The following is a 27,824-nucleotide window of genomic DNA, read 5'->3' as shown; positions in this document are numbered from 1 at the left end:
CCCTTAAAAGTATCACGTTTGGTACCCAACTATACTCTAAACCACTGCTACAACTGGCAGCACAAGAGTCACATAGTCAGAGAAGTAGTCAAGCTAATGCTAACACGCAGCAGTTTATTGTCTGATGAGGACTGTGGTTGTTTTCTCCTTTCTTCAGATTGCATTTGTAAAAAATTAATTAGAAGTGAAAGAAAAAAGAAAAGAGACAGGTTGATCTTTTTTTTCTATTTGCTTTTTATAGTTTTTAATATTCGCCTTTTTCTTCAAAGCAAGCAGACAAGTTGTAGAGCCTAGTAAAAACTAGCTTACTGACACATTAAACAGTTTTTGACTGCTGGTGGTTCACTGAGTCCCTCAAAATAGCTTACTTGGTTGTGGGTCATTCCAGAATAGGAGGACATTTTACGTACCTCCCATCAAACTTCAAATAATCCATGTAGAAAATACTAAAACATGCAGTTGTTGTGTAAAGTTAAAATGAAATTGAAATCTCCTTTTTTTGTTTTTTTTTTTCATTGATGTCTCTTGTAATTATGGGAACATTTTTTAAAATAAACATAATATTTTAAATAGTAATTATCATGAATGGAACGTGTGTCCCACAACAACCCTGTTAGCATAACATTTTAGCTGGTAGAAGAAGAAGAAAACTGTGAATCGCACGAAATGCTGGAATTAATATCATCAAACAGTTTTCCTAAAGAATGTGTAGAGCAAAGCTATGTCCTCTCTTCTAGTTTTCATATTTTCATCCCATTGTCAGCCTTGATTGAATGTCTCACTCTACCTCATGCAACCCTGTTATGCATATTAGAGGTAGAACGATATATCGGCCTTTGAAAATCCCATATCGGTCGACCTCTAATTCATATTATCAGGATAAGCCAAATTATTTTAGCTTTTTTCTTTACTTTTTTTCCATCAGTCAGGTTGTCCTCTTGGTCAGTCAATTAGCATGCTAGCTATGTAAGTTTCTAACTCCACCATAAGTTCAAAGGTAATCAGCTTCAGAAAGACTTGATTCACATGGGGAAATTGCTTTTCAATAGACTTTTTGGTATATCAGGTTAGCAGTTTGGCAGATGACGGTTAAATAAAAGAATAGATGCCAGGATTGTCTGTTACCTCAAATGTCAACACTTTTAAGACAGTATTGTTATATTTATAATGAGGTAAAATGTTGCCATTTTAATTGCTTGTACGTGGCCATGACACATTGTCATCACTTCTTGCTCTTCATTCACTTTCTAAAACTTCCCTTATGAAAGTAATTTCTCTGATATTGCTTTCTGCTTGGGTGGATAAAGGCAATGAAAAGACTTGTGTAATATTTGGATATTTGCTTCACAAAGTGCACAAAGCACATCGCTGTATAAACCTGTGCTTTCATTTGCTCCCTGAATGGGAAGAGAAGACACTGACTGAATGAGAATAATGCATGTCTGGTTTCTCACACTGAGACAAAAAACACACACACCACATGTCCTTGGTGGTGGAGCTCTTTCGGTACGCGATCAAAGATGTGTAGGTGAGATAAGATGCCATCAAGTCACACACATACTTTCATACTTTAAGCATCATAAGCTGTTTGTAGCAATTCTTCCTTTAAGTACAAAATCTCCTGAACAGTTTCTTACGAGGATTAAAAGAGAGCAGCAACATTTCAGCAATAAGGCATGTGGCTGTAGTGATAATGTACGGTAATAATACACCAGCATGATGACAGGTTATTACGTTCTACAGTCAGAAAAGCATCTACTTAACTGTGACCCAACAGACTGCTTCTAATGGGCTGGGTTTAATGAAGGGCTGTGGTGGTGCATATATAAAATATGTATAAAGTACAAAGCATTGATTATCTATAAATCTGTGCACACAAGGCTTTATGCATACAGACATAAGGTAGCCTCTCAGTAGCCACTCATATCCTGAGCAAACTATTGAGTGTTTTAAGGAGATAGCAGACTGAAGAAATGAACAGTTATGACTATATTGAAGTTCTACAAATGTACAGTTTTTCTTTATTTTTCGTACATAATCACATCTCTCTCATTCACTATTTCAAAGTGCAGTCGAAGCATGTAAAAAAGGTCAGTACAACTGCCTCTGCTATTTAAATGAGTCTGTTGATGTGGTCGTCGGTGTTTATTGCAGTGCTGGCACTTTATAATGTCACAGGTTTTGCACAGTTTTCCTGGTAAACAATAGTGGTAATTGTTGCATCCATGTCTATTGGCAGTATTTCTGGTCAGCATATTCAAGGCCACTTGCCTAGTGTATCCCAGCATGCAGTGGGTGTGAAAACAACCGTAATTGCTCCTTCCACTGAGTACAGCATGTTCTACCTTAAAACTTCTTGATTTCTCAAGAGAGAGAGATGCAAGCTAGATGCATGTCAGAATCAGAATCAGCTTTAATGGCCAAGTACATACACAGCATGTTATATTATATTATATACACATAGAATTTGGTTTTGGCTGTTGGTGTCACCCTAGGAATAAGCAAAGAGAATAATAAAAAACTATAGAAAGAAGACGAGGAAGAAAGAAAAAAATATTAGTAATAAAAATGAATAGAACACAATATATATATAGATATTTCCAAAGCTAGAAAGGAATATATAAACACAGTAGTGCAAAATGATAATTGCTAGAGTGATAATACAGTGCAAAAAGCAGAGAATGCTGTTCTTAGTGCAGAAAGTACTGAACATATCCACTGGTATATTGTATTTTGTACAGGTGTGGAGGAATGGCTCAGCTGTTTGTTAGGGTGCTGGCTGTGGGAGAAGCTGTTCTTGTGTCTGGTGGTTTTTGTGAACGTGGGTCTGTAGGGCCTGCCAGAGGGGAGGGGGGAGAACAGTGAGGGTTGAGTGGGATCTCTGATGATATTCCCTCTTCCTGGTTCTAGTGTTGAACAGTTCCTGGATGGAGGGCAGGAGGGCTCCAGTGATGTTCTCTGCAGTCTGTACTGTGTGCTGTAGTCTGTTTCTGTCCTGCTGTGGACTGATCCAAACCACACAGTGACAGACTGGATGACATGTGTACGTTTGTACATTTTAAAGATGTATGTTTTATTATAATAATACCGTGCTGTATTTGATTCCTGATATATTTTTTTACATCAAGCTTTCGTTCAATATCCATTGTATAACAGATTTTAAACATCAAAGACCACAAGGAGCATGGCATAAATGTGTAAAATCCTTGATGCAACAGTTTAAACCCTGGGCAAAATGTGCTGTGAAACATATGTTCCATATTGCAGCCTAAATATATTGTTTCTAATTACAATTGTAATTTCTAATTGATTAATTGTGTAGCCCTAATTGAAGCAGAAATGTTGTGTTAATTGTTCAGACGTGTAATAGAGGTAAATAGAAACTAGTTGCAATTCATAACATTAATGTTGATTGCATTCCATTTAGGTGAAGTGGTTCAAGGGTCCTGGTATTATGTAAAGTGTATTATCCCACTGGCATGAGAGCAGATTCAGTGTTTCCTGCTTTAATAAATCAGATCTAATATGATAAAAGGTCTTGTAATGCATGTTAATTGAAGTAGATGATTGTGGACATGTGGTTTATGGTTTATGGTAATGGCCAGTTTCCAGGTAGATTAAAGGTCTCATATGATATCCTTTTTTAACAAGTTAAGTCAAGTCTCACATGTCCCCTGAAAATGCACTTCAAGTTTCAGGTCAAAATACAGCACAGATCATTCACTTTCACTAGTCTTTAGTACCTCTGGTGTTAGCCTCGTTCCAAACAGGCTGTTTCAGTATCTGTAGCTTTAAATCCAACCAAACTGCTACTTCCTACACCTTTCAGGCAGAGGGCAGAGACACACTTTCTGATGTGTGAAGAATAAAAAGAATGAAGGTGTGGTCTTTTTTCATATTTTGTGGGTATCTAGACACACTGAGGGCATAAAATTATTTCCAAACACAATGAAAAACAGGATTTTGCATAATGTGGCCCCCATTTTATGCTTTAGTTAGGCCTTTTCAGCTGAGAATTTTACTAACCTGTAGCTGGACATCTAGCACCTCTTCCAGGTTCTCATTCAGTTCCACTGTCCAGATGCCTTTGGGTGGAGAGCATGGGAACTTGCAGGGTTAACACCCATAACTGGTCAAGCAGCTGTTGCTAGTGATTCATCAAACAGATGTATCGTCATGTGCTGATCAATACAGTATATTGATACTTTCATTTCTGTTCTAGGATTTTAATATTCAAAGATTCATAATTTGGAGTGTTTGGGTATTTTATCATCAATATGGGACAAGGTAGAAAGTAAATATACTACCAGCAAGATCTTAACTAAATCATAGCCAGCTGATAGGAACTAAGTCTCATTCTGCCTGTCATAGTCACATGTCACATCTACTGTTCTATAAATGCAGAGGAGAAGAAAGGTGCTGCTAGGGTGAGAAGCTCTGATGCTGTGGTGGTTTCATCATTTACCCAGAAGCATGCAGATTCTAAAATCAGCACTGGCATTTGATGCTGGCAGTAACATCTCACCAACTAGTTGTGTCCTTGTAATAAAAAGATACTCCGCAGCTTTTCTGGGGATCCAGACGCAGCATCCAATAGATCTTAAGCGTCTGTCTTCGAGCAAAATAGCCTCCTTCACTTCCACACGTAGCAGATGTTTTACTATTTTATCTGTCTTTCCTCAGCATTTTTAACAAGACTTAGAAAAAAACTAAACACTAAGGCTGCCAGGCTTAGTTCCCCAGAGAAAACACACAAATCTCAGCTGTGTTTGTTTGACAAGAGGCAATCTGCACTGTAATGTTCCTGCATGCAGCCGGGATCCATGCTGCATATGATACACAATATACACATAATGCAGCTATAATGCTGAAAAACTGATGTGTAGAATATAATGTTTGTGACTTGCTGTAGTTTGCAATGACAGCTACATTACCATATTTCAGAAAAGACTGTACCACTCGCGTTTTCTTGATGGTACTTATTTAACTCCACTTGATCATCCTGAAATTCTGAGGTCCTATCATATACAACTCAAAAAATAATGAATAGAAACTGGTTTCATCAAGACTCTTTCTTGGCGGCATAGTCTTGGTCCATATGGATTCGTTCCTGACGTAAATACTTTTGTCAGAGTGCAATTAGACATCATATAATAAATTTTGGGCTGATGAAAAAGGTACAGCGGGGCAAAACTGACAGGCTTATTTCTACATAATGGCTCAACTTAATGAGCACATGCCAGAAGTGTGTGTGTGTATTTTTGCTTGTGTGCACAAGACTGTGTCGAGGGTAGTGGTGTGTCACTGGCTGTGGGTATGGATGTGGTGCCGTCAGTTCAATTAAAAATCCAATACTGCTCTGGGTGTGGATATTAGTGTGCCCCCTTTTCTCCCCTCTCTTTCTCTTTGTGTGTGTGTGTGTGTGTGTGTGTGTGTGTGTGTGTGTGTGTGTGTGTGTGTGTGGAGCTCGTTCATGAGGTATCAGCCGCTAATGATCCTGCCAGAGCTGTTGTTTCAGGATTAAAAGATAGCCTGGTGCAGATGCAAGTATTAAACATAGATGATGGATGGATGGATAGATAGATAGATAGATAGATAGATAGATAGATAGATAGATAGATAGATAGATAGATAGATAGATAGATAGATAGATAGATAGATCTCAGTTTGATATGTCAACTCCAATAGAATTTAATAAATGTTGAGGATAGATGGAATTACATCATGCCATTAATATGTAGAAGTCAACTCAGTCGGTTCCTGACACACACACTGTGGACTCGAGGAAAAAAACTGAAAATCTTTCATGTCAAGCAAGTAGCTTTCTTTGGGGGGGCGGGAATTAATCAAATGCAGACTCCAGTTTTCTTAGTGCAGTGCTTGTGTAAAACATGCTTTTTTTGAACAGGTTGTTTGCTTGGCCTCTGGTATTGGTGCCTGATAACTGAATAACAATGTGGGATGGCGCACGGTGTAATGTTTCGATACCTTAACAGCAACAGTGCAGAAATAGCTTTGTCTTTCTTGACAAGTCCTCAGTCAGATGACTTCACACTCAACATTGCACTTCCTCTGGTCTCCAGCATTACACCTTTAAAGTGTGAAGTAGACAAAATGAAAAGTTGTCAAGAAAAATGAGCATGCACACACACACACACACACACACACACACACACACACACACACACACACACAAATACAGCAATTCCATTATTTATCAGTAAGGTTTTGATGACCACCTTTGATAATTCATGGGGCAACCTCCTGTGTTTTTCTGTGTTGGTCTTATTCAGAGACAAAAAAATAACTGTGATTTAGAAGTCCCAGGGAAAGATTCACATGAAATTTGCAGTAGAATTTTTGGTCTCATTTTCATGTGGGAATAAATATGGAGTGATATGATTCAAATTATTACAGCAATGTTGAATGGCTGAGGGAGCTGCACAGTGGATGGTGATTATCACTGTCGCCTTGCAGCTAGAAGATCCCAGGTTCACGTCCCGTCCTGGGTCTGGGATCTTTCTGTGTGGAGTTTCCATGTTCTCCCTGTGCATATGTGGGTTTTCTCCAGGTTCTCCAGCTTCCTCCCACAGTCCAAAAACATGCTGAGGTTAGCTGGTGATTCTAAATTGTCTGTAGGTGTGAATGTGAGTGTGATTGTTTGTCTCTATGTGAGCTCCCCCCAATAATCCTGTTTACAACAGAAATATTGCTGTGATTATCCAGAGGAAAGAGTGTTTGAGGTTGTGCTAAAAAAACAAAAAAAAATTACATTGTTTCTGACACCTTTGATGAGACTCAGGATGCAAATGATTTCACTATATGAATGTAGAATCTGTGGGTAATTGTGTATCGGTTCTGTGTGATTGGAACCATGCAGATTTGTGTACCTAGTTAGTTAGACCCTGGAGATGCAAAATGTGAAGATGAATTACTAAACATACACACAGTGATGTTGCCATCATTTCAGAAGATATTAAGCTGACCTATGTACATTTACTTCGTAGAGACTTACCCAAATATAGCCTTTCCCTAACCTTAAGCTTAGGAATCTGTGTATGTGTGTGTCTGTCTTTCAGTTTTGTCAACAGCTGTTCAACAGATCTTTTTAAAAATTGGCTGTTGTATTGCTGAGGACCTCTGGAAGTGTAACATCAGATATGAATTTGTTGGTATAGCTGGTTCTTTAGAAATATTAAATGACGTTTGGTGTCTACAGTGCGGCTGGGGAAAGAAATCTGCGAGCAGCACTAGTGGAGGCCAGGCAAGATGCTGTTTTTGAAGGAAACTTCACTAGAACTTTTAATAAGTAGCTGATATGCCAGTGATGCTATACATGCTAGCTATGTGTTATAACTCTGCTCTAATGCACCAGTGGGAGATGCCATCACATGCTACAGCAGTCCTTCCAGTCTATGGGTCCAGCATGATTGATGTGGATGTGGTCAGGACAACCACAGTGACTGCACAGTGCTGACACTGAAGCATGGAGGAGGGAGTGTGCTGCACCAGAGCTGCATTAGTGCAAACTTTCTGGCAAAGTGACATTAATAGATGGCACCATGACTGCACGTTTGTAGACGTTTGTATACCCAATTTCTACAATGATCCCAAACATATTGTTGCAATGACACAAGCGTTTCTATAGAAGGAAAAGTGGAGACTATGGCTTGGCCAAGCATGTCCCCAATTTATTGGAAGACCTTTGGAGTTAGTGCAACAAAACCCCTCTAGAAAAGAATAGCTGAAAAGAATCACTTGGAGACTGGTGGTGCTTTTATCCACAGATCTGAAACAGACTGACACCATCTGTGTCTGGGAGAAACACTTCTGTCATCTCAAAGAAAGGCAGACAAGATAAGATAAATAGATTGAATCCAGGAAGCGTAGACTTAGGTGTGATGATTAATGATAATGACTCAGGGTGTACTTAGTGTTGTTCTATACTGTACATGAGCACATACTGTGAATGCATTTCTTTCAAGTTTTTTTTCCAGCAGATCTATTTTTGAACATCTCACTGCATTGTTGAACATATCATGGTTATTTTCACATTTCACCTCCTCACTGTTGAGCCTGCTCTGACACACTCTGCTCACACTGCAGAGGCTGCACCCCACTGCTGATTTTACAATCTCCAGTAGTAATTTGGCCCCGCTTTGTTCTGTCCGCACAGTGAGATGGAATGTGTATCTAACACCCATCTACAGTGTGTGTGGGGTTGAATATGAATAACCCATGAGGCAGCTCTCTCCCCCTCACTGCCAGAAGTCAATCCCTGTAACAGGGCCAAGCTCTAATAGCCTCCTATTGATCTGCTGAGAGCCGATGAGAGTGCCTCTGAACACTTGTTCCTACCTGCTCCCTTAACACCTCCCTTGGCTCTGATAGCAGGGAACCAAGCACCAAAGGTGCAGGAAGAGCAGTGTGAAGGACACACACCCACTCGCTCATTCACACACCTTTACAGACACACACACACACACACACACACATTGGAGGTGGAGGACACCCTGGGGAGGATAGGGGGACTGTGGATAAGGTGACAATTGGAGTGCAGGTTTTAAAAAATGAAAGGTACACTGTTCCAGACTGCTACCTAGCTGTTCCTTCTATAGCTGCAAGGAAAAATCGACCAGAGCTCAGCGTGCTCAGCGGGTTTGTGATGGACTCAGATTATATTCTGAAATCATTTAACAGTGTGATCAAATCAGTCTGAAGTCCTGACAGCAGCATCCAGCTACACCTGACCCACCATGCTAAAGTGCTGGAAGAAGCCAAGAAAAAATGAATTTAAATGTTAATAACATAGGGTTTAAAGGTCTATCCTACTGGTAGTTTTAATGTTTTCTTTAAGTTTCTGGCAGTGTGTTTATTAGTTTATAAATATATTGAGCTGTCAGTATGTCTCTACGAAATGTCCAAGGTGTCGTCCTCTGGAGAGCATGAATATCCTTAAGGTCATGATTCATTGTCCTAATTACTATTACCTGGATCTGTAGGGTCTGGTTATGGATGGTTAGTGTATGGCAAGTCTTTCAGTAGAAAAGGATTCCCATTGCACATTTAGTGTGCGGCTTAAACTAAATACAAGCTTCTATATCTGTGATCTGTGTCTTATATCTTAAAATTATATATTTTTTCTAAAGAGCATACAAGAAATCTGTGATTAAAATGATGTCGAACAGTCGGTCAAAACAGTCAGACCTGCAACTTTGGAACTGTTAGCTGGAAATCTAAATGTTTTCTTGATGAGATTCAAAGTTAACGTTTTTGATCTCCAACATGTGATTTCTGCAAAGCTAGCAGAGCGGCTAAAGGGATGAATATGCTCGTCAGTTGGTCAGATTACCATTTTGATCCAGATCTAACTGACTACTACTAGACTGACAGACATGAAATCTGGATCACATTCATAACACATCCAGAGGTTGAACTTTACCGACATTGTGAGGTTGATATTTTTGCATTTTAAGGAAGTAGATGGGATTTTTCTTTCGTCACAGGTCTTGTTTTTCTTTTGCTGCCAGAAAAAGTTGGTTGCTGCCACTTTTCTCCCTGTGCTTGATTACGGCGACCTTTTATACATGAATGCCTCAGCGAATTGTTTGCAATCTCTGGATTCTGTGTATCATGGTGCCTTAAGGTTCATCACGGGTTGCAGAGCCCTCATTCACCACTGCACCTTATATGATCGAGTTGAATGGCCCTCTTTGACGACGCTCCGTCTTACCCACTGGTACACTTTAATTTATAAAGCAATCCAAGGTCTACTTCCATGTTATTTACGTTCCAATGATTTATACTTGTTAAACGTGCCAAAGATGCATTCTGAGTTAGGGAATCACTATTTTAAGTATTCTGCACCTGCTGCCTGGAACTCACTGCAGAAGACACTGAATCTGAAGGACCTCATCACTATTGGAATTTTTAAAAACCGTATGAAGGATCTTGCAGCAGCTACTTTTCACATTTGTGGTTGTTTTAATGTAAATTCTTAATCCTGTGCTTTAATCTAGCATGCATTTTGTTTATTTTGTTGAATGAGTTAGTGTTGTTTGTTTTTAACTGTTGCACTTTTAATGTTTCCCTGACTGCTGTCTTGGCCAGGCTCTATCTATATATATATATATATATATATATATATATAAAAAATCAACAACTGTGGTATTCATAAATTCATGTTCTCAAAAGGAGAAGCTGTAACAATTTTTTGTGTTAAAAGTAAAAATTTTGGTTTGGCTCAGCTCTACTTTGTTTTTAGTGATGATTAAAGAATGTTATCATGCTAACATGACAAACTAAAATAGAAAGCATCGTGCCTACTGAACATCAGCTTGTTATCATTATCACAGTACATTAGCTTAGCATTTAGCTCATATCATGGCTACATGTAAGTCTCAGACTTACTGGCACTGTTGCAGACTCATAGTCTTATTTAGCATACATAGTGTCATTTTTGAATATACTCCATTGCGACACCTTAATATTAATTTTCCCTGCTTTGTGTTATAGTCTATTGGGATTTGTAAATAGCTATGAACTGAGCAAGTATGTTGAAAGTAGAGGAAAGTGCAACACCTACACAAAGTCAAATTTCATTAGAATCAAACCTCAAAAAAAGTTAAGCTTGTACATGCTGCCCACACTGCTTGACTGACTAGTGAACGCTGAGAGGTTCAAAGAAGAAACAGAACAGCCATGAAAGTCAAGCAAAGAAACTTAAACACAGAGGATGCTAATGGAGAACAAAGCAGGTATGCAGATAAGGTGAAATAAGCTTTAAGTGGGTTGAAAGAATGATGTTAATTGACCAGCTGAACATGTAGAGGCACTCACTCAGAGCATCACTATGCTGAATGTGGAGACTTGCAGTAGAAAATGTATTTCAGCAAATCAGACTCCCCAGATACTCTTTACAGTTTGTTCCACTTTAATTTTGTGTTGACTCTGACCGCAGCAGAGCTCCACATGTTGTCTTTCCCTGAGGCTTGCTGGTGTTCAGTGGCAGTGTAAGTCAATATTGGCTCAGTCTCCACAAGGCTGCTGGACGGAGCTCAAAATCACTATACTCCAGTGTGGGAGTGAAATGTGGCAGCAGGGTGAGAAGTCTCCGAAAAGCACCACACAAGTGAGAAGGAACAGCCAACAGCGATTGTGCACCTTTGCTGAACAAGGAAACACACTAACCCCTTCTCTCTGTCCTTCACTCTCACACGCACACACACACACACACACACACACACACACACACACACACACACACACACACACACACACGCACACGCTGTTGACCGGAGGGCACCAGGGTCGTGTGCGTCACATCCTTGCACAAGCGTGCTGATGCATACAAAACTCCCACACTACAGCTACACACCAACTCTCACTAACAGCCAATCCCTACAGTCGACCTGAGGGCAGATCTCATCAAGGTTGTGTCTGTTTGTTTCTCACTTTGTCAGTCTCTCACTTTAACACCAGGGAGTAAATCACAAGGTCCTCACACTGACAAGATTCTCTCATATTATTAATCATTTTTGCTGGCTGCAAAGTGGAAGAGCTCTCTTCAGCTTCTGGTTCTCCCCAGCAAACTGCATGGTCTGATACATTTTACCTTCAAGGTGATGAAAGAGTTTAATGAAATTCTCGTCTTTTACAACTGCGTCCAGCATTTGTAATTCTGCTATCATGCCTGTTGGCAAAGGAATTATTGCCAGTGATTTGTAAACCTCAGCCACATTACCACGACAGGGACTCTATCAAGGGACTAAGAACCTTTTGAGGAACTCACTTCCTCTGTATTTTACTACAGGAAAATGATCTAAATGAGTTGCCAGGGAGACAGTTTACCTCAAAAGTCCCAGTTTGGGAGGGAGTACTATACAGGAGTTTGCAGCAATTATAATTGCAATTTTTCAAAGCTGAATATGAGTCGATGATCCACAATAAGAAGGTCTGCAGTAAAATTAAGTTAAGGTTGTCTACGCCTTTTCTTTCTGACACATCAGCAGACTGATTTTCAGATTTTTTTCGTACATTTGGACTGCAGGAAAGGAGGAAACAAGGCTGTAGATAACAGTGCAGAAGTAACCTTTTGTTCCAGGAAAAGTTCTGGACATTAATTTCTGAAATTGTACAGGTTCTAAAGACTTTTGGTGGAATCACAGCTATGATAAGAGATGTTTCAGGGCCAGAAGCTTAAGCAATCAGGTGATGAGACAAATTTGGAGTAAACCTCCAGGTTAGCTAATCTTGTGCCAAAAAGAAAATGAAGACATCCTTCACCCAGGTCACAATAATCCATCATGTAACTTCCAAAACTTTCTGCAGCAGAACCAGAGAGTAGGTGGTGTTATAGTGTGAACAGAAATCTAATACGAAGTGTGTGTTCAGATGTCAGACTGATGTGTCAGTGCTGTTACAAATCCTTTGAGCAGATAGTTGGGGGAATTTTCCCAAGCCACAAACATGTCCTGAGATGCTCCTAACTCCAACTTAATTTGTCTATTCTTGGCAGCGTTTGGACATCAGGGCTGCTTTTTCTATTTTTTCCACTAATAGCTTTGGTGCCAGAGATCTTAATGGGGAGAGACTCACCACTTACACAGTCCTGAATAGAAATCTATGGGAGAATTACGTAATGCCAGAGATGGCAGTTTTATGACATACGTTCTGCCTATTCCCCCACAAAGTCAATTATCAGCTGTATTTCAGTCGAACCGGAGAACGTCGAGCCAAACGGGTTGTTGCAGTGATGCGCATGCAATGTTGTGACACTATGCATGCAAAGTAGAAGTCCATGTGGAAAAATGCTTTATAGACCTTATTTCATGGCAGTCATCAAACTTTTTAAGCAGTTTCTACCAAATTGGACTCGTGACTCCATACATGCCACTTTTTATGACTTGGCAGTCATTGAAATTACAGTTATGGCTTTCTCCCCATTCATTTAGATAAGGGCTGGGTCTTGTCAGCCAAAATAACTGCCCAAGAATGTTACCAAGATGAGTGGCTGGCACAAAATTGAAGAGTAGAACTTTAATTGATGTGCAACACAGCACGTTCAGGTTCTTTTCATCTTAACCAGTGCTTTGGTAATAAAGAGCTAATTACTCCTCCAAGGAACACAGTGGAGTTATGTGACGATCAGCGTTGGTTTGTCCGTCTGTCTGTCTGTTAGCAACATTACTGAAAAACTGACTAACAGACTTGGATGAAATTTTCAGGGAAGGTCAGAAATGGCACAAGGACTAAGTGATTAGATTTTGGCAGTGATGTGGCTTATAGTCTGGATCCACAGATTTGTTAAAGATTTCTGTGTCACTGGAAGATAGTGGCGGCGATAACCACGACAACAAGTGAACACTACATCAGCTGCCTGCTGATGATCACATGATTGTGATCCTACTACAAATCGACCGCTGCAGATCACAAATTGTTTAAAGATTTCATCCATCAGAAATGATACAACATCTGAGCAGCCTTGGCGGAGTACTATGCTGTCTGAGTGCTTTTCTTGTTTACTGATGTAGCAATTTGCTCTTTTATCTTAAAGGAAAAACTCACAAAGTCAAGTAACTCTATGAGACAGTGTGTGAACTACCAAGCAGCGATAGCTTGACCCCTCTTAGTCTGACTCACTGGATGCTGGCTGTGGGTATGAGTCTGCCGCTGGCCACCGTCTGCATGTTTTTAAAATCCTCTTCACAACCTGAAACAACAACAGCCTCTGGACTAGCTACCGACTGCACCGAAAATGTCAGGTTTTACAGTAATCATGCAGTAAGGCAGCCTTGTTGGTTTTTTAATGGCAGTGTTCATCTCTCAGTGTGCAACGGTTCCACCAACACAATTCTACTATTACTATATTGAGGCAACTCATGTGCTCCCCTGAAAACCAGATTTTTTTATTTTCAAGGGTTTTTAAAACATTGACAGTATGCTTTTTTTTTTTTTTTTTTTTTTTTACAAGCATTTCTGTTTTACTGTACCTTCATCACCATGGATCAGGTCTAAAATTGGGCCAATATTTATGTATGACTCATGCATCAGGGTGATTCATCATTTATTCCATTTATTAAAGATATGGGCTTGCATGTTGTTCTTGCCAACAATATCAAAGCATGGCAGCGCAATATCATAAATTTCACTTACTATAACTCTGAGATCAGACAGAAAACTAACTTTCTTAATGCCAACCGCCGTAAAATAAAATAATCTAATAAATAATAATAAAATAATAATAAAATAATAATAATAATAATAATAATAATAATAATAATAATAATAATAATAATAAAAATAATCTTCCATTCTATTGCTAGAAAGAATGATAAATATAAGCTCAATTGAGTGCTTTCTAAAGGTTGAATATGTTATTTCTGACCAAAAATTAAAAATGTAAGTCATGATGTATAGCATATAAGAGAAAAACTTATTAAGGTAAAGGTGCTGCTGGTCCCTCAGTTCCTGAATAGTTTGTTGCTACGTGCTGGTATCGTGCTTTACAAGTGTTTCATGTTTAAAATTTGTGGTTGTGATGGTAATCTTAGCTTTCACACTTCAATAAGTACATACAATACTTACACCACCATTCAAAAGTTTAGAGTCACTTAGAAATGTCCTTATTTTTAAAAGAAAAGCTTTTTTTTCCAATAAAGATAACATTAAATGAATGATAAATCCAGTGTAGACATTGTTAATGTGGTAAATGACTATTGTAGCTGGAAACAGCTGATTTTTAATGGAATATCTCCATAGGGGTACAGAGGAACATTTCCAGCAACCATCACTCCTGTGTTCTAATGCTACATTGTGTTAGCTAATGATGTTGAAAGGCTCATTGATGATTAGAAAACCCTTGTACAGTTATGTTAGCGCATGGATAAAAGTGGGAGTTTTCATGGAAAACATGGAATTGTCTGGGTGACCCCAAACCTTTGAACAGTAGTGTACATTCCTTTCCTGGAACATCTCAGACATGTTACCTTCCTGAGCCATTCCTGTCAGAAAAGGTCTGCCTTTTCAACAATAAAACTACTCCTGATTCCGCCTAAAATTGTTCTACTCAGAAATTAGGGACTGTCGTGGCACGAGAGGATCTGAATGATCTTTTCTATTGACAGATGAAGCAGCAGCTTGTTGTGTCGTCATCCAGGGGAAAGTGAGAGTGAGAGTAGTTTAGGACCTGTTGCAGGTAGACGGTGTTCTATGGTCCCCATCCTGCCTTGTTATGATGATGACTGCATCACATTCAGTCTCTTTATTCTCTGTTTTAGTCACATGCATGCACATACTCCACCCAGTTCTCATCCAATCCTGGTGTTTCACATGAGCAGCATATTTTGTGGCACCGTTGCACCTAGTTCTAAAATTTCGTCGCACTCTCACCAAAATGGTCACAAAATGTGACTAAGTGGTTGCAGTCTGGAACCTTGGCAAACTTTCATTTCTGATGAGCCAGGCTATGAATTGTAGCTGTAAGTCTCAGTTCAGCCCTCATCGTTGATTCTCTTGCCTTTTATGTGATCTCACATGAACACAGATACTGAATGTCAGCCTGTTTTTACACTGATAACTGCATACGATTATCTGTCAGACGGGGAGCCGGAAGCAGAGCACTGACTGGAGGGATGAGCCAATGCTGGCAGCTTTTCAACAAGATCTACAGTGGAAATCAGTGAGCACTAATCAGAAGCTGAGAGTCTGCTTCTGCCTCATAACCATTTTTGTGATCTTTGCTCCAAATCATTTTGTCTAAAAAAAAAAAAAAAGGCTACATTTGGTTTGCAGAATGGAGAAGTTGACACATTGCCAGCTGTAATTCTTCAAGAAAAAGAAATGCACTTAGATATATTTATGTGAATCTAGCAAAAAAAAAGTAAAATAAAAATATGATGAGATTGATTATTTTTAGTTTGACCATTATGAATCTGTGTAGGTTGTGTTATTATTTGTCCTTTGGCTAAACTTAAAATTGCTTTTATTTTCCTTGCTACACAATGTGTTTCTCCCCTTTTTTAAGAGGAAAGTCCACTGTGTGATTCCACAAAAGGATTCAGGCTTTTGAATAAAAAACAGTGATTAGTTAATTCATTCTTTCATCCATCTTTCACTTGGTCTTTTAGCTTTTATTTTTTGGCAAACGTGCCACATTTAGTCATAGTTCTCTTTCTCAAAGGATCCTTTTGATATTTTGTTTCGTCACAGTTTTTGTTGAAAGTAACACTATCTCTAAAAAAGCTGATATTATTCCTGAGAGACAAAACTAGGTGCAAAAAAGTCAACAAAAGTAGAGTTCTGCATAATTTCCCCACTTGGAAGTACCGTAAGCCTTTGTGTTAACAGCTCTAACCGCTAAGTAGCTTCTTGAACCTTTGTCGTATTTCAAACATTATACCATTTTTAAGCTGCCATCTGTGCTTTCTCTGCATATTCATACATATTCTTTTAATTTTATTACCATGATTATGCATTCCTGTCTGAGCCAATACAAACTATTCAGTTCTCAGCTCGTCCAAAATGCTCCAGTAAAACTCCTCACTAAATCACAAAGAATCCACATAACACCTGTTTTATTATCCCTACCTGGCTACCTGTACAGTTTCAAATTTAAATGATGACTTTTGTGATTGTTCCCTGATTATATTGCTGGAATGATAATTGCTTACAAGCCCTGAATGCAGGATGAGATCCTCAGGCAATGGTGTCATCGTAATTCAAGATTATACAGGTGACAAAACGAGCTTTTTGGGCCCCTCGAATCCAGAAGGACCTGCCAGAGGTCATGGAGAGTAACTCTGCTTGTTTTGTTTGGTTTTTTTTTAATCTATTAATATTGTTGTACATTTTTCCTTTGTGTTTTAGTATAATTACTGTGCCAAGGAATGCAATGAAGTTATGTGACGATCGGCGTACATTTATCTGTCTGATAGCAACATTACTCAAAGACGGATTTGGATGAAATTTTCAGGGAAGGTCAGAAATGACACAAGGACCAAGTGATTAGATTTTGGCAGTGATGCAGCTTAAAGTCTGGATCCTTGGAGTTGTTAAAGATTTCTGTAACATTGCAAGATAGCAGCACGGCGTCACTGTAACTATGACAACAAGTGAACACTACATCAGCTGCCTGCTGATGATCACATGATTGTGATCCAACTCTAAATCCACCCCTGCAGGCTTATTGGGACTTATCCATCAGAAATGATCCATGGAATAGTTGATTAAATTGTGGGGGTGTTTCTGAGTCCCATCACTTCCTGTCGCCAGCTACATATTTAGGTCACGTGATCCGGTATCCGTACATAACGTTTACATGTATAACACACGCCTGTTCTCAGTGCAAGGTCATTTTGTTTGTGGGTACATCTATATTAAATGGACACATTCTATGTTGTCATGATTTCTGCCACAATTTTTTTCAAGATTTCAGCCATTGGAAATGATACGACTGAGCAGCCTTGGTCACGTTCTGAGAGCTTTTCTTGCCGTGTTTTTACCATATTTTTTGACATTTCATTATAGTTTTTTCATTGTAAAATTCTTGATCACTTGTTTTTTTTTTAATATGCAAGATAAAAAAAAGTTCTTTTGTTCCACTTATTATCATTAATTATATGTTCTTTGTCTATTTTGTGTAGATAAACGACCGTCTTGACAGGTACTGCTGTGGTTTCACACCTGATCCAATAGAACTCTGTGTGGAGAACCTGCTGCATGCGAAGTGTGGCAACACCAAGGACCTGAAGCTGGTTCACATCTTGGTATGTATCACAACCACTGCTAATGCTGTTTGATCCTATTTGATCCCTTCTGACAGTGAACTCTAAATGTTCCACCGTGTGCCGTGATTATTACTATTTGTATTGAGACGCTAAAAGGTAAAGATTAATCAGTTATCCTCAGTCGAGACGAAAAGTACACTGATGGGTGTTTGCTGATGTGTATGAATTAAAAGAAAACACTTTTTCTCTTGCTGCACCAATTTCTTGTTTAATATCAAAACCTTGAATGTCTCTATTGTTCTTGTTGTCAGATTGTTATTCATAATATCAGCGGGAATGAAGAAAACCACCTTAGTTACCCTGTGTTTATTTTTATTGCTCAACATTTTATATAACTCATTTTTCCATGGCAACACAAGATAATGTATCTATATGATACAACATGAGCACATATTAAACTGTCACCACCGTCTAGCTGGCAAATAAGCTCTCAGGCAGGCAGATGGTTCTGAGCAGCAGCTGATTATTGTGCATGTGCTTCATGCTTGTTGTCACAGTATGTAAGAACAAATAAAGCCTGTTAGTGAGAAAAGCAGGAGGAGCCTTTTATTCTGCTGTTCAGCTGCTGTTAAAGGTCTCCCAGTATCACTTGGCTGCTCAAGCCTTAGAGAAAATATAGTTTATGGTTGTTTTGATGCTATGGAGTGAGGCTGATATTTGAATAATCTTTCTTGAGTGTTACTTACCACTTCAAAAATGTCATTTTATTGGTTTGTAGGCCATCACTTTAACTGGTACATATTCAGTTTTCACATTAAAAATGTATTCAAATTAATGAAAATACTGGAGTTAAAATAAAAGGCAAAAATGCAACAGAGAGCAGTGGGCACAGACCTCTAAGTGACGACATCATATATGAAGCATGTGACTTCACAATCTGTTGTCGTTTCTTTTCCACTGGAGAGATGAGGAGCAACAATTGAGCAGTAACCTTCCTCAGTAATACAACAGCTCATGTCACCCCGCTGTTCAGATCGCTTCACTGGCTTCCAGTTGCTGCCCGCATAAAATTCAAAACTCTGACACTTGCTTTCAAAACTCCAATGAAAGCAGTTCCCTCCTACCTGAACTCTATCATTCAGGTCTACACTCCCTCCTGCTCACTACGCTCGGCCAACAAAAGGCTCCTGATCCGACCTCCACAACAGGGCTGGTCCACAGCTGGACTCTCCTCTGTGGTGGAACAAGTTACTAAAGTCTGTTCCATCTGCAGAGCCTGTTTCAGTCTTTAAGAAAAGACTAAAATCCCAGCTCTTCACTGAACACCTTTGCACTTGACAGACTGTTTTCTGCATTCCTGTCCACTGTCTGAGGTCTGACTAGAGCTCCTTGTGCCTGTTGCTGGGTAGGTAGTATACAGTAGATTTAATTGGGGATTTTTTTGCTGAATATCTTACATCTGCGCCTGCTCAAGAGGAAGTTGATCAGAGCTGTGAGACTCAACCAGAGCAGTAAAGTGAAACTCTTTAAAAACTCGACCAGAGACCTGCAGTTCATTCAGAGCTGCTGCTGTTAAGACCAGTAGAATTCATCTTTACATGGTCTTCCTTGTAGCAAAGAGCAGATTTTAAAGCTAGACTTAACAAGTTACACTCAATACTTAATAAATCTATCACCAACAAGTAAATCTCCTTGTATTTCACAGTATAGCAGAGTATCAAATGTGGTTTCTCTGGCAATGTTTCAATGATAGTGTACCGGTAGTGATGTGTTTCATGTAAACCAGCTATTACTGGAGCAGAGCAACTGTAGCACCAGTGATGGAGTACGCTGCAGCAGCAAGGAATATGACGGAGTCTATAGTGGAAAATTATAAGAAGAAACGTTTCTAAAGCTCCTGATAAAAAAGAAGCTAGCCATTCAGAGAAAGGATTAGTCTTTAAAAAGAAAGCAATCAACAGCAAGGCATAAGTCTCCAGCACACATTAACTGTTTGTGTAATTACTCTCACTGCCAGAAGGGGGAGACAAAAGTTCTGCACTGCGGGTTCAAAAGTACAACACTATATGGTGTCATTTAAAATCTACCATCCAGCTGGTCTGGGACAGGTCTGCTTACTGTCCCCAGAGCCCCAAACTAACTGGACCATTCAGTTCTTCTGCTCTACATATCTGGAACAAACTCCCAGAAACTTTAAGTTCTGCATTTCATTAGGTTAAATTTAGGACTACTTCTTCATAACTGGCTCTGAGCTGTGACTGGACTACAATTTTTATTGTCTTTGTTTTTTCCCTTGATTTAAGTGTCTTTTTTAAATCGTGTCTTATGTTGCCTTGCTGTTCGTACAAATACACTGGACTTACAGTGGATTCTGTGTCAGTTGTGCAATTAAATGCAGCACAAAACAAACTGCAAAAATATATTACACCTACTGAAAATGATACCTAAATGAGCCATACAGATTTAATACAGCTTAGAGTGATATATTCTACATGTATGTTTAACACATTATCTGTCAAAATGTCAAATGTGCTTTAAATTCATGCTTTCTACGTTCATAGACACCATACATATAGACAAAATTTTAATAAATTGTCAATATTCAATTTGTATTATATTCACTTAAATTCTGAAAAAAATATATGGATGAAAAATAAAAAAGAACAAACCAGTGGTAGGACGACTGTAGCTCCTCAGAAAGAGTAAAAATTCACTAATACACAGAGTCACCAGGGGTTTCCTTCTGACAGTGTGTGTGTGTGTGTGTGTGTGTGTGTGTGTGTGTGTGTGTGTGTGTGTGTGTGTGTGTGTGTGTGTGTGTGTGTGTGTGTGTGTGTGTGTGTGTGTGTGTGTGTGTTCAGGTGAGGAAGGCGGATCCCTCCAGACTGGTGTTCATAGACAATGCTGGCAGACCCCAGCAGTCCACCGACAACCTCAACTTCAGGCTGGTTGAGGGCATTGATGAGTGAGTACAAAGCACCAGCTTGCAAATGTGAAGTTTTTCTTTCTTTCAGTTGTTTTCTTGTTGTTGTTGTTATTGTTTTCCTTCATTCATGCAGCGAGGCTCAACAAATTACACAGCACAGATTCAGAAAGTCATTTTAGCTCACAGCGGGCAGAAACACTGATGCGAGGAAATGTTTCAGAAGAAAAACACATCTAACAACATATTTCCCTGGTGAACAGCTTTCAAATCAGCAGCACAGAAACGTCCACTGGAAGCTTGTTAGGATTTTGTTACAATGTCTGTCTGATTAGATTAGTGTGCTTTCAATTAGCCTGCTATTCAGTATGCTGAATGAATCAGGACTGATAGAAATTCCCCATTGTCTGTCACTTAGGATTACTAGGCTGTTCCATAAAATTCTCTTAGATATCTTAAATCTGCTTTCAGAGCTGAAAGAAAATAGAATGTTAAAGTCTCACATTATTTCACATCACTAAAGAATGTGGAGGTAAATAAAAGAAAAAGTTGTTATTTTTCATGGATGTCGAATGACGTATTTCACTTTCACTCAAAGTCCAACAGTTTCTTAGAAAACCTTAATATACAGGCAGTTTATGTACACTTCATAGTGTGGTCATTTTAATTTTAAATTGACACATTTGGCATTTTCACCATTGATGTACGCTGAATAACTCAAAATGACAGAGTAAAACCACGTCTTTAGAAACCTTTTCAAAGTATTAAAAAATCAACTGAATTTTCTTTCACAAATGCATTCAGACACTTTGCTGTGGCTCCAAATTGTGGTCAGATGCATCCTGTTTGCTTTAATTTCTTTGAGAGGCCTCTAGAACTTGACTGGAGTCCAGCTGTGGCTGAACGAATGGACTGGACAGAGTTCAGAAAGGCCATCCCACTATGCACACTGCATGTCAGCACAAAAATACCTTTTTATTGCTAGTGTTTAAATGAATTGTGATGTAACTTCAAAAATTAGACTTTCTCTTATTGTCTTGGTTGCTTGAAACAGCCTGCGGACTCATTTCTATGTCCAGAACTTGGGCCAGATTTTCAGGTTAAATCCACATTAATGCCAGCTCCTGCTTCCCTCAGTGCTTCAACATTAGCTGATGTTAACTTAGAGTCTGCGAACGCCAACAAATGACCCACTCCCCTCACAATACAGACTCCAATACAAACTCTACATGAGCACAAAAAGCTCATGTAGAGTCAAGCTCATCTAGTCAAACAGGAATGTCACCAAAATTTACAGAAAAGCAGGATCATCATCAGCAGAACATGCAATTCATAGAGGGCCAAAACAGGTGAAAAAATAGAAACTTTGTCAAACTATACTCTCATAATCCTAGGTGTATCTCCACACTCCATTTTCGTGGTGCCATATAGTCTATTTCCTAGATTATACATGGTTTGTAATCAAACTAAAATAACAGCGACTTCAGTAACCTCATCTGTTTTTATACCCGCCATCACTGCTGTGTTGCTTCCCATTTTGTTTCAGAAAACAATTATTTCTGGTAAAAAATATTGATTCTTGGTTTGTTGAGCTCATTTTCTATTCAGCAACACTATGAGCTGTGACAAGTTGTATTATTACAATTAATCAATGAAGAATGGGTAACAAAGCAAACAGAACACAACTAATCCAGGGTCGAATAGTAGCTAATCCTAGCAAAACAAGTGGAACCTATCAAACGTGTAAATGGAGTATAAAGTAGATACTGAGTACCAAAAAATACTACATGAATTGGGTGATCTTTATCAGCTCATCTTTCTTATTATTGGTCTTTATAAAAGCAAAAAGAAAAGAAGAAGAAAAAACATTCAAAGTTGTTACTTTCTGGCACCTACCCTGGTTATTATTGATCATCGTAAGTAAAGATTCATTCATTGATTTTAACCCTCCAGCAAAATCAGATTTTGTCTGGCCCTTCCAGTATCTGAAAACAATCCTTGAGGCCCCAGTTAAGGCTGCCAGAGCAGGTCCAGATTATTGTTTGGATATGATGGTTGCAGGAGTGAATCCTTGTTTTGCGGGACTCTCTGAGCTTTCTTCTTGCATCATCTCACTCCCATCAAGTGTAAATATGTATTCGTACATTCAAAATATACAACTTTAACATATGGATTTCCTTAAAATGTTAATGCAGAACGAATCCTTTTATATTTTTGATCATCCACAGGTTTTCTTCTTGTGCCACCCTCAGGCCAAACTGCCAGCCTTCAGAGGCCTGGGAGCTTTTATTCTAGCAGCAGGCTCGGGGCAAATTTTACACCTTTCATAGCAAAGCACTTTCTCATTTTAAAATGTTGTGTACAAATCACACCTTTATCCCTGCCACTGGAAAAGGCTGTGAGAAAAATGACTTTAGATTTTTTTCTTCTGTCCTATATGGTAGTGTGTAATAAACATCACAGCCTCTGGTAAAGTGGGTTTACACATTAACACGTCAAATCCAATGCTGTTTCTGTCATCAGGTTTCCAGAAAAAGCAGTGTCAGTGCTCCACTCAGGCTGTCTGGAAAACCTTCTTCTACGCTCCCTTTACACTGACAGGGAATTCTGGGACAGCCATGGTGGCGCCGGCGCTCTCAGGCCTCTCATCCAAGTGGTGCAGCAAAGAGGGAATATTCTCCTGCAGCACATCAGGGACAAGAAGCTCCGACTCAAGAGGGACCTGTGACCGAGCTGGAAAGGCCAAACTGGAGTAGAAAATAAACTCACTGAGCAGGTTGAACTGCTAAAGATGACATTTCCTCAGTGTGATCAAAGAGAGCTCAGTCTGCAGCAAAAGAGAAAGAACAGCAGCCTTCAGCGATGAAATGAGTCAGGAAATTGAAAAACACGTTCAGATGGAATCACAAAAGTTTTCCGATTATGCATTTAAAACTAGTGTCAAGGTCATTTACGAGTTTTTTTGTAATATATTTTTCTCACTGAAAGGAAATGGCAGGATCAGAAATGTACAGAAGCACAATGTAAAGAAAATTCTATGGTAACTTTTGTACAGAGCCGCACAGGGATCATGTAGTTATACAGGGTTATTCAAAAAGAATGAACCGATTTCATTGTGCAATATTTTAATAAGGAAAAGCAATAGAAAACTCCAGCCAAGTCACAAGTATTCTACTCACAGTCAACTTTTATTTCCTGTCTTACAAGTGTTCAATGTGGCAACCGCCTGCAGCATGGACAACATCAACGCGATAAGAGAATTCCTCCCAGACGCCTGTCAGCATATCACCATCCACTGAGTTGATCACCTTAAACATCAAATATAAGTTGATTGTGAGTAGAATACTTGTAGTTTTCTATTGCTTTTCCTTATTAAAATATTGTGTAATGAAATGAGTTAGTTCTTTTTGAATAACCCTGTATAAAATCTGTAAGGAAGCCGTAACCTGCCACCAATGAAGGAAGTAATTAGTTCATCAATCTATACGTTCAGTTTATTCACATTTCATTGAACACTGGATATCCTTGATTAAGCAAGGATGTCCAGTGTTTTGTGAAGTGTAGTAGTGTTAAAGAACTTCATCACTCAGCATGTAAACTGACCAGTATTTTTATTTAAAGGTACTGTGTGTGTTAATGCTGCTGGTGCTACAGCTCACCTGTCGCCTGAGATTAAGATGACGTTCCACTGGTGGATGGACCTAACAGATCAGGTTTAACCCATTATAAACCAAACTATGTAAAGCCCAAATATAGGACAACTTAGGAAAAATCAGATAATTGTTGTTGCACAAATTTTGGGCAAAATTATGCCATATTACAACATTGGTCTTAGTTTTCCTATTTTTTCCCGACCAATTATACACAACTAACTCTGCATTGCTTATATTGCTCCAGTTAGGTCACTGAAACCTCCCCATCTTACCATGAAAGCTTTGTCTGTTGTCAGTCTAGCTACTGTAGCGAGTTTTCCTTCGTTCTGCACCAGTTCTGCAAACAGAATCAGGCATAAACCTCAAGGAAATGCATGTGTCAGTGTGTTTACCCCGTTGGAAAAAAACAAACTATACACAGGCTCTCGTGTTCGAAAAGTCTAATTCATCCGAATAGTTTGATCATTTGCACCATATGAAATACCCCTGTAGCTCTGTCTGTTGTTCACCATGCTTGGCACTCCAAACAGCATCATGTTTTCCATTTAAGCCTTCCATCTGCACTCACCAGCATCTCACCAAATGTCCTCTCACAGAAGGGAAATGTGAGGCAAATTATGCTCCCATTTCCTCAACAACAGGGAGTGCAAATTCAGATTTTTTTTTCCCAAGCAATTTAGTGGAAAGGAATTTATTTTGCCTTTCTATTTTAATATTTTACAGGGAGCTAGCAGCAGCAGATTGAGTGACTGATTTGGATGTCTGTTTTTGTGAGATAAGCTTTTAATCGAGGGATTAAAAATGGCGGTCAGGAAATAGCTTCTGGACTGGATCCTGCAAGCCTTCCATGTGTGTGTGTGTGTGTGTGTGTGTGTGTGTGTGTGTGTGTGTATATATATATATATATATACACGTGTGTGTGTACACCTTTCTTTTAAAACTTTTTTTATACTTTTACAAAGGGCCTGTCCTTTAGCATTGTTGAAATGTGCAACCATTTACAGCTGTGAAAGATGAAAGAAAAGGAACAAAAGTTGGATGAAATTCAAGTGTCATTAGCGAAGGAATAAAGGAATAGAGCCGAGGCTTTTCTCTCTGAGCGACGCATTTCTTAAGCTGAACTGTCACAAAACATTCCTTTGGTACTTGAATCTTGTGAAAAGCTCGGGTAATATCACTTGAAGCTGTTTCATTCCTTATCCGTTCTGAATTAAAATTCCAGTCATATTCGTCGTTCTTGGATTAATGACATTTTCTATGGCTCCCTCTTTTATCACTGAATAAATGGCTGTAATGAGAAGTGGTTCAAATGTGTGATCATCTCTTTATCCCCACTTGATCTCTTTTACATTAAATGTTTGGCCTATTTTTCATTCGTCAAACCACCAGAAGTGTGCTGGTCGCTGCTGGTTTTTGTTATTTTTACACATTTTTGCTCCAGCTCATTAAGCCCCATCTGGGTTATACCATACTTAATGCATTCATATACACAGAGTAAAGCTTTCATGCTGTGCTGCTACAGGACAGCGGTTGAAAATAGCAGGATTCTGCGTGAAAAAAAACGATACCAAAATAGGAGGGAATGGTACCAATTTAAGGAAGTGAAAAAAAAAAATCTCAAAAGGAACAGATGAACTGGAATGAGATGAAACGTGACACTAGGCTTCAAGTAGCTCATTAAAGAAATCCAAAAAAGCACAGAAGGACACCAGGCCCACTACGTAAACCCATCAAGAAATAATGTTCAACACAGGGCCGTACTTAAGGCTCTACAACAGCCATAAATCCAGGTCAGTCTGCATGTTTTATTATTTGATTTACAATTTGCCTCCCATTCACCCATTCACATACACGAGGTGTCATGGATGGCTCTACCAGGCTGAGAACGGGTTCAGTCCCTTCTTCACGACAAGTGTGGATTTGTGAATCACCAACCTTTTAATAAATGGAAAACTCACCCTGTCACCTGAGTCCAGCCACCTCTGTATTAAACAGCTTTCGCCAAAACTGGGAAATAAATTCTGGTTTGAAAATACCTATTTTTTTCACCACACTACTCACATTGCTCTTGAGATGGGAGGTCAAGCAGGGAAGGTCAAGATTCCTCACCTATTCTCTCCACAACACTCCAATGCTACCCAAGCAGCCAGAGACATCCATCCATCCATTATCTACACACAGTTTAATCCTCATTAGGATCACTGGGGGGCTGGAGTCTATCCCAGCTGACTGAGGGTGAAGACAGGGGTCACCTGGGCAGGTAACAGTCTATCACAGGACTACACATAGAGACAATCACACATTCACACCTACAGACAGTTTAGAATCACCAATTAACCTCAGCATGTTTTTGGACTGTGGGAGTACTTGGAGAAAACCCACACATGCACAGGGAGAACATGTAAGCTCCATGCAGAAAGATCTTGGGAAGGCGTGGACCCGAACCGTGCAAGGCGACAGTGCTAACCACCGAACCACTGTGCAGCTCCGGTTTGACACAGAGATTTGGAAATCAGCTGCAGCATTTATCTTCCCCTAATTCTAATAACAGACCCTATACGGATCCTTATTTTTCCTTTTTCTTGCTGTTTTAAAAGGCTCCCACACTAAAACTAGGTGCTTTATGTGATGCAAAAAATTGGCCTATGTTATGTGGTAATGCAGCTGGACTGGGACTAAGGACAACCTGACCTCAGTGTCCTCAGTGATGGTTCCAGCCATATGAATGACCACTTGACTAGAGACCATAAACCTATGTCGTTGTTTCTCTGATGTCTGTGATGTGCAGGTGGAGAAGAAACGCCCGTTGACACTGACTTTCTTAATAAGAACTTTATTAAAAGAAAGAACAGTATCGTACAGACAGGAGCTGTCTGGAAGGATGTGGCCCAATGATCCTCCTCGAACAAAGACCAACGGTCAGTTTTTATACCTTCTAGCAACGTATAAAATTACAGCATCTGGTTTACAACCCCACTAAAGAGTGACAACTCCTCAGACAAGACTCCCCTTCTGTGCATTCCTAAGGGTCACAAATCAGCTATAGGTTAACAGTGGACCCCAAAGTCAACACAGCATAGGATTTCTGGAGCCTGAAAACACATCTTCAGTACTTACTACCATCTGTTAAAAGTTCACTCTATGGTCAACAACCACCAGAACCACCTGTTAGTTAAAAGTTCACTCTATGGTCAACAACCACCAGATCAGATACTTCACCTACATCTGTTTCTGTTCATCTTTTCAAGGATTAAACATTAAATACTCTGGCCTCAGCTCTGTTTTTGGAATTTATTCATTACATTCTATACAAATTCCATCTCAATGGAAATATTTGAACAGGTTGCATCAGGAGCTGTTTCTTCGTTATATATGCTGTACACACACTCCTGCTCCTCTAACTCAGAGTCCAAGTGTGTGCTAGTGTCGTTACCATTTAAACTAAAGCATCTCAGAGGCAAATTAGATCTGGTGCTCGGTACACTATGTACTGCTGTGGGAACATCTTAGGCTTGTTCCTGT

The 27,824-nt window shown here is 39.3% G+C and overlaps 1 protein-coding gene across 2 annotated transcripts in view; it reads left to right on the top strand.

Annotated features, from left to right (window-relative positions):
- The window catches only part of gask1a (golgi associated kinase 1A), a 60,322-nt gene extending 34,720 nt beyond the window's left edge, over positions 1-25,602 (top strand). For both annotated transcript variants that reach the window (XM_055013913.1, XM_023278048.3), the window contains exons 4-6: positions 17,643-17,765; positions 20,588-20,691; positions 23,173-25,602. In XM_055013913.1, the coding sequence (XP_054869888.1) occupies positions 17,643-17,765; positions 20,588-20,691; positions 23,173-23,377 (432 nt within the window). In that variant the 3' untranslated portion in view covers positions 23,378-25,602. The remainder of the gene's footprint in view (positions 1-17,642; positions 17,766-20,587; positions 20,692-23,172) is intronic.
- The last annotated feature ends 2,222 nt before the right edge of the window (positions 25,603-27,824 follow it).

This window comes from Amphiprion ocellaris, chromosome 9 (assembly GCF_022539595.1).
Source record: "Amphiprion ocellaris isolate individual 3 ecotype Okinawa chromosome 9, ASM2253959v1, whole genome shotgun sequence".
Lineage (NCBI taxonomy): Eukaryota > Metazoa > Chordata > Actinopteri > Pomacentridae > Amphiprion > Amphiprion ocellaris.
The sequence above is the reverse complement of the archived record's forward strand: the minus strand, read 5'-3'. Positions and strand labels throughout refer to the sequence as shown.